The 6,610-nt window shown below is 45.7% G+C and overlaps 1 protein-coding gene across 3 annotated transcripts; it reads right to left on the reverse strand.

Moving 5' to 3' along the window:
• Positions 1–964: 964 nt before the first annotated feature.
• On the reverse strand, positions 965–6,610 carry LOC112280717 (ABC transporter G family member 11). 3 transcript variants are annotated; one of them, XM_024516542.3, is made up of 12 exons: positions 6,294–6,551; positions 6,098–6,180; positions 4,813–5,065; positions 4,395–4,475; positions 4,169–4,251; positions 3,753–4,042; positions 3,426–3,597; positions 3,130–3,252; positions 2,664–2,987; positions 2,462–2,548; positions 1,945–2,325; positions 965–1,836 (listed from the first exon to the last, which is right to left on the reverse strand). In XM_024516542.3, exons 3-12 carry the CDS (start codon positions 5,030–5,032, stop codon positions 1,444–1,446), a joined length of 2,154 nt encoding a protein of 717 aa, XP_024372310.1. In that variant the 5' UTR covers positions 5,033–5,065; positions 6,098–6,180; positions 6,294–6,551; the 3' UTR covers positions 965–1,443. The 3 variants fall into 3 exon arrangements, with proteins under 3 accessions (XP_024372310.1, XP_024372309.1, XP_090105404.1); XM_024516541.3 differs by lacking the exon at positions 6,098–6,180 and having other exon boundaries at positions 6,294–6,610; XM_090249278.1 differs by lacking the exon at positions 6,294–6,551 and having other exon boundaries at positions 6,098–6,238.

Raw genomic sequence — 6,610 nt, forward strand, 5'->3', positions numbered from 1 at the left:
ACATTTTTTTCCTATTGTATTTTTTTTTTTTTTTCCTTTTCATAAATACTTTCAATTTTTTTTTCGTATTTGTAAATTCCCCTATGTTTTTTATACTACTGAAAAAATTAAAGAAATTCACTTGTACTACCTGTTGTATCAAAAAAATACAAAATTTTGTGTTTTATGTCTTTTTTTCTTATGTTTTCCTATTACAAGAATTGCAATAGAGCTTAATATTAGTGCATTTCACTTATCAATTAAATCCAAGTAAATTTATTTTTGCAAAGTATAGAGTGGAAATTGAACTTCAAACAAACTTTATGCAGCAATGACCTAATTTTTAAAAATATATATCCAAGCGAAGTTATTTCTTGGAAGTTGTTGGACTTCAAACAAACTCTATGCAGAAAAGAGCTTCTAACATCGTACCCCACAGGAAAAAGTAACTAGCAAATCATACAAACTTCTTTGTAAATAATAAAGGTTGAAAGAAATGACAAGATGAATTGGCAAGCAAAGAAATGAAACTCATCTAGGTCATCCTCATTGCAGACAATAGTCGATTTTTGTTCAAGACACAAAAACAAAACTCCAACTCTCCCAACAAACTCACATCAATTGTCTGGAAATTCAATAGATGCTGCACCAGAAATCAAATTTTCTACAAGAGAACAAATTATAGGGGTTACTACGATTTTATTCCACCTCCCTCAGATATAGTTCTTCAGCTCACTAGTGACCCATCATCACTCACTACTCCAGCACAGAATCCCACGTGTCTGCAATAAACCAAAACTTTTAGTAACAAGATAGATCCTTCAAGGTCAAGAGACAGAACATTAAAAACAGATAAGACAATCACAACCATTTCCTCATAATGCAATATTGTCAGAATTGAGATAAAACAATAAAATCAAGTAAAATAAAATAAAACTCGCCTGTTCCAATATAATGCTAATTTCAAACGAATCTGCGAGCTTAATTTGTGCAAGAGTTAAAGCAAATCATACATTTGATTTTGATAGGCGAATGCTGGCCAAAATTACAAGTAAGCTGTGGGGCAGATTGCACCGCAGTTGTGTCCAACATGATGCTTGTACTCATGGAGGAGTCCAAGCTTGCAACGCTGGCAATTAATCTTTTTCACGTGTCAAACTGGTTCACGTCACTGAGATTCGACAGGGCATGAAGTTCTACACGAGATCCTACTCGGTGTCGGCGATTGATACACATCGCTGAACTCGCAGAGAGAGCCTGTGTTTATTGAATACTGATTCTGAGCCTTGAGGTTTGACGGACACAGTTCCAGGCTCAAGATCAGAATTGTACTAGTGGACTAGTGGGACTAGTTCGATGATGTGGGTGCGGAAGTTTAAATGAATTTTGGGGTCCTGCAGGAAAGTGACTGATTGTTTTTGGTGTACAGGAATGGTAGATTGTGGATCGAGGTCGGAGAGAATGCTAATGGTGATGTTCGAGTGCGTGTCGTTTGGCAGAGTATTGGAGAGGGACGGAGTCGTGTTGCGGAGTTGCCACTGGGGTCACCACGGGGCGGATAACGTTCTGCAGCTCCGAGGGCTTCCGAGCTAGCTTCCTGTTGGTGCGGTACTGCGTGACCTTGAAGCGCATGTAAGGCCCCAGATTCTCCCTCAGCTTGATGCAGATGAAGAAGATGATGCGGTACACTATGATCATGCCGAACAACACCGCGATGTCTTCCCACTTCGTCATCGAGGTTCTGATCCCGTACATCTCTCTGATCACGTACCAGCCTGGAATCGGGGGACCGATTTTCTTCCCGTCCAGTACGTAGTTCTCGAAAGTTAACCCAATGAATTCGTTCAGGTACATTCCCTGTCATCACACGCAGCCGTCGATGACTAATTCGAGATAGAGGGATATCATAGAGATCTCAAATTCTAGCCGGATGACCAACTTGGGGTTTAGGGTTTCGGAGGTTACCTGAAGAGCATACATGTCGAATCCAATGTAGGAGAGGGGGTACCGCCACACGGGCTTCGGGAGGTCGTCAATGAGCCTGAAGAAGCCTGCTACCAGCATAAAGATGCCCTGGATTCCTGCGCCGGTGATGATGCCCATGAGGAAGTTGGGGACCAGACTTGCGACTGCCATCATGAGGCTCTCTACTATGGCCACCTGAGCAAAGAGAGAGATCACGAAGTAGGCGAAGTGCTCGAATCCGGGGTGCAAGCCTACCATGAAGTAGACGATGAGGCTGGAAACGAGAGATATGAGGAAGAGGAATGGAAGTGAGGAGAGCGTGTTGCCAATCACGAAGGCTAGCACCCCGTAGTGCCCATTCAACCTCTCCCGGTTGAAAACCTGCACAAAGGCACTCAACTCCATCGTTCAGTCACTATGTTCTGCCTTGCAATGTTCTCTGTTCCATAATTTTGGAATCAGTTCTTCACATCAAGATAGATGATCGCATCCATCGAACATGAGTGAAGATCAGTACCTTCATATCCTCCACGAACGATGGGAATCCCCCAATGGACATGAAGGTCAAAAACCCGCCCACGTAAGCGATGCATCCTGCTCTTCCCTGTCAGATACGAGTTGGATTGAGTAAATGACTTGCATTTAGAGATTTTTACACTGCATGTGCACCGTTTCAAATGAGAAACTCCAGAAACTTTTGCAGAGTGAAGCAGACGTACCAGAATGCCTTCATATTTCGTGTTGAGGTCGTAGAAGATGGAGCCTAGGCAAAGCGAAAGGACGATATAGATTACAAGGCGAAGCCAGTAGTAGCCGATGTCTCGGCTCATGTTGACGAATGAGCGACGTGTGAGGGTTAGGCACTGCTTGAAGAAACTAGCTTGACTTCCACCGGCTTCAAGTAGCGTCCCTTGCATTTGCAGAATTTCATGGATTCGCGATATAGTTCCCATGGCGTAGTCGCTGCTCTGGTATGCGTCGCTGAGTATCTTAACCACCTGGTTGGTACTCATCCTGTCGATGGGATCTATGCTTTCGCGGTCCTGCAATGGCAGATTTAGGTTACAAATGGTTAGCACTGCAATCCACGTGAGAAGTGGAATGCGGAAGCGCAATCTTCAAGACAAAAACCTGCAATCTAATCATCTGCTCGCCACACTGGCTCGTGGGAACGTGCAGGCTCACCCTTATTTTGAAGGATCCTTTCAGATTGGACTTCACTTGGTCGAAATCAGCGTTGATGGCACGCAAGAAGTGATCCGAGGGGTTCCGAAGTTGGGGGCAAGGGAACCCTGCAGATGTGAAATGCTGTTACCAAACAAGCAATCCCTCGTTTAATAGAATGCAGGCCATCTACCTCACAAGGAAGAGAATCGAAACTTTTTCGCAGTTGCATGCCCACGAGCCCAATCCCAGCCAAAATCGAGGATGAGTGATTTCTACCAGTGCCAGCGACAGTGAGAACTCTGAGATCATTGTACCTCAATTGCATTGTTGGCTTGTCCGAAATAGATAAGCTTGCCGCCAGAGAGGAGGGTCAGATTGTCGAAGAGCTCAAACACCTCACTGCTGGGTTGATGGATCGAGGCAATGATGGTACGCCCATCTCTTGCTAGATTCCGCAATGCTGTGACCACAAAAAATGCCGCAGCGCTGCAAGTGAATTACCCCATCTATCAGTTGCAGGGAGGAAAAGTAATGTTCATTCAACACACTTGATCACTGATTGTGTTTACGATTTGCAACCAACTTAGCCTGCTCTCAATGTGTTGAAGCTTGGTTGAAGTGCATGGAGTTTGAATGCGAACCTATCTAATCCACTGGTGGGTTCGTCAAGAAAGAGCAGACGAGGTCGAGTCAAAATCTCTAACGCGATGCTCAGCCGTCGTTTCTCGCCTCCACTTAACCCCCGCAGGTGCCAGTTCCCCACCGGCGTATTGCGGCAGTCATACAGTCCCATCTCCCGAATGGTGCTGTCCACTATGGCTTTCTTCTCAGACCGCGTTACAGTGCTCGGAATCCGCAAACTGGCTGAATAATAAATCGTCTCCTTCACTGTGAGTGTTCCTATGAGTTCGTCAGTTTGAGTCACGTACGCCTGGTCAGCAAAAAGCGCATTAATTCATCTGAAAAAAGTTGTGACATTGCATGTGAAGAATGTTTAGAGGGGGTCCCCTGCCAAGAGTTGTTTTTCACTCATTTCGAATGCGGTGCATGTTCTTACAGCAGTTCCGTACGACAGAGTTGTTTTGCGACGACCGTTGAGCAGAACTTGTCCTGTTTGCGCAGCGTTCTTCGCCAGTCTTCCTGGACATTTCCACCCCACGAGCCCCACACTGCAGCTGAATAAACCAAACTCACTAAAATCTCTGATGTAACTGCTTAACACGACAACACAGTAACGATCTCTCGTGGAACCGATGCAGTGGAGTTTTAATGAATCTAAATACCTGCTAATGTATCTAGCAGAGTGGACTTCCCCGACCCTGATGGACCCATAATGGCCATGAAAGATCCCGGCTCCGCGTAACCTGAAATCACCAAAAATCAACTTTTATCTCAACCCCATGCAGTGCTTGAACACCTCTAGTCCTCAGAAATTTCCCAAGTCATGAAAAAAAAGCTGGAAACGCAACAGGTCGATAGCAACCCTCTGCGTTGTCAGAGTTGCTTAGATGTAATTATCGGTTTCTCTTTTAAAATTCTCAACGAGATGTTCATCACAACGGCTCAATTGCGCGAAATCTAAAGCCAAACGTGTCATCGTCCAACACAGCGCAGGATCTGCGAAGTAACTGTTTCGAGAAGTGTTTTTTTTTTTTTTTTTTTTTGATGAATAACTTGCCTGGTGTGTGACTCTCTGCGTACCTGTAATTCCTTGCAGAATGGCTTGCTTGGATCCACGTTGAACAATGGTAACCCACAAGTCGACCCATGTCAGGCGCGCTGACATATCTCCTACCTTTCCAGTATCAGTCTTGTCCCGCCACAGGCTCTCGCTCAAGGGGCTCATGCCGGGCATTGTGTGAGGCACTTGTCGTTGCGTGCCAGAACTAAGCTGCCCGTGCCTCCCGTTAGCAGTTGCCATGTTGATTTGCTCCGCATTCACCTCTACAGCGACCTGAAATTATTTGCCAATATCATTCCTTTACTTGCGACTGTCATCACTTGTAGTTGCAATGCATGCTAGACTTCTCAGTGCTTTCAACCAACATTGCTTACACTAAACCCAATACTCATCTTCGCCCGTGTTTCACGAGTTTCTCAGTTTGCCTAGATGCTTAAACCTTGAACTGTTGCGTCTCCCTTTTATCTAAACCAAGTATCTGGTAGCGTAATTTCTTTTATTCGGGACAAAATTAAAAACTTATAAGCATGGAATGAGTGACATGAGTCGAGTGAACAAAATATTTGCAGCTTCTAGCGCAGCGGAGACTGAGGACGAAGCTATGAATCTCTCAACACTTGTGACGCAATAATGTCGGTTCTGGTGGATTGAGATAATAAAATGACTTGTACGTCGAGGCACCTTTCACATCTGTAAATACCACCCGTGTTGGGGAGATCCACTGGAACATGAAGCATTGGGCTCGCTGTGTGCAAAACCTCTTCCGGTGATGTGCCCAACGCGTAATAAGTATATTAGCAAGCACATTTGTGTCCCTCTTCAGTATTTTTAACCTCGTGAAAACTAGTTGACAAAAGATCACTTAGCCGTGGGAAAAGCAAGTCGCCCTCTCAATGCTCGATAGCACACTGAATAAAGTGCAGTCTAGTTGCCCAATAACAAATCTCCCATGAGCTACAGTAGTTCGGATAGACCCGTCGAAGCATGCGGAAGGTATTGACCAACTCGACACAGTTAGCTGCAAAAGCATACTATGCACCTCGAATACTCATGTCCTTGTAACTCACACTTACGAGCCATGGTCCATTACGTCGGACTGGCGCAAGAAGGAGACGAAACTCATCTAGATTCTTTACCACCGACCTATGCTGTATGTACAGCAACCATCGTCGGCCGCCTCCACCATATGACCGAAGCTTCGAAAACCGAACCCAACCCCTTGTATCCAGAACTAAGCACAGCGTGCTGCGAAACAGAACCTCGAAGACCCAACTGCAAAGAAGAAAAAACAACTAGTCCCTTTACCTCAACACGACTGCTCCTGCAACAGGATGTTGAGAGACTCAAGGTCCAGCCAAGCTTCCCAGCGCTCCAACAAAATCACCAGCCTGATGAAGCAGAACACGAACTGAACTCTCAATCCAGAACCCGCCACCACCAACTACTCAGCTGATCCAACTCATGAAACATAGGAAACTTCGAAACGAGACTGATGGCCCACCTCGACTAACGATGCGTCCAGCAAAGGGGAAGAAGCTTCAAAGCTCGCTTGCTTCGGGTGTGGAGAGCGTGGCCATGCTGCCAAGGGAAAAAACAAACTGCAGGTTGCGATAACATGAGACCTCAGGAGGGGGTGGGGGGAGGGAGGGGGAGTGGGGGGAAAAGGAGGTAGGGTGCACCGGAATTCCTGAACCCCGGGCGACAAGGAGAGACGAAGCAGACAAGGTAGTTGAAGAGGGCATTTATGGGAGCTCATTATTTTGAAGCTGCGATCCTAGGACAGTGCCCCCGCATTGTCTCTTATGCCAACCATCTGGC

The sequence above is a fragment of the Physcomitrium patens genome, chromosome 3, assembly GCF_059467195.1.
Source record: "Physcomitrium patens ecotype Gransden chromosome 3, ASM5946719v1, whole genome shotgun sequence".
In the NCBI taxonomy this organism is placed as follows: Eukaryota; Viridiplantae; Streptophyta; class Bryopsida; order Funariales; family Funariaceae; genus Physcomitrium; species Physcomitrium patens.

What these genes read in the sequence shown, in the direction of transcription:
- LOC112280717 (XM_024516541.3), bottom strand. Translation starts at nt 6,548, where the DNA reads ATGAGCTCCCATAAATGCCCTCTTCAACTACCTTGTCTGCTTCGTCTC. An exon ending in TCTGCTAGATACATTAGCAG is followed by an intron (nt 4,252 to 4,394) that starts GTATTTAGATTC and finishes GGAAATGTCCAG; the next exon opens with GAAGACTGGCGAAGAACGCT. An exon ending in CGAAATATGAAGGCATTCTG is followed by an intron (nt 2,549 to 2,663) that starts GTACGTCTGCTT and finishes CGTATCTGACAG; the next exon opens with GGAAGAGCAGGATGCATCGC.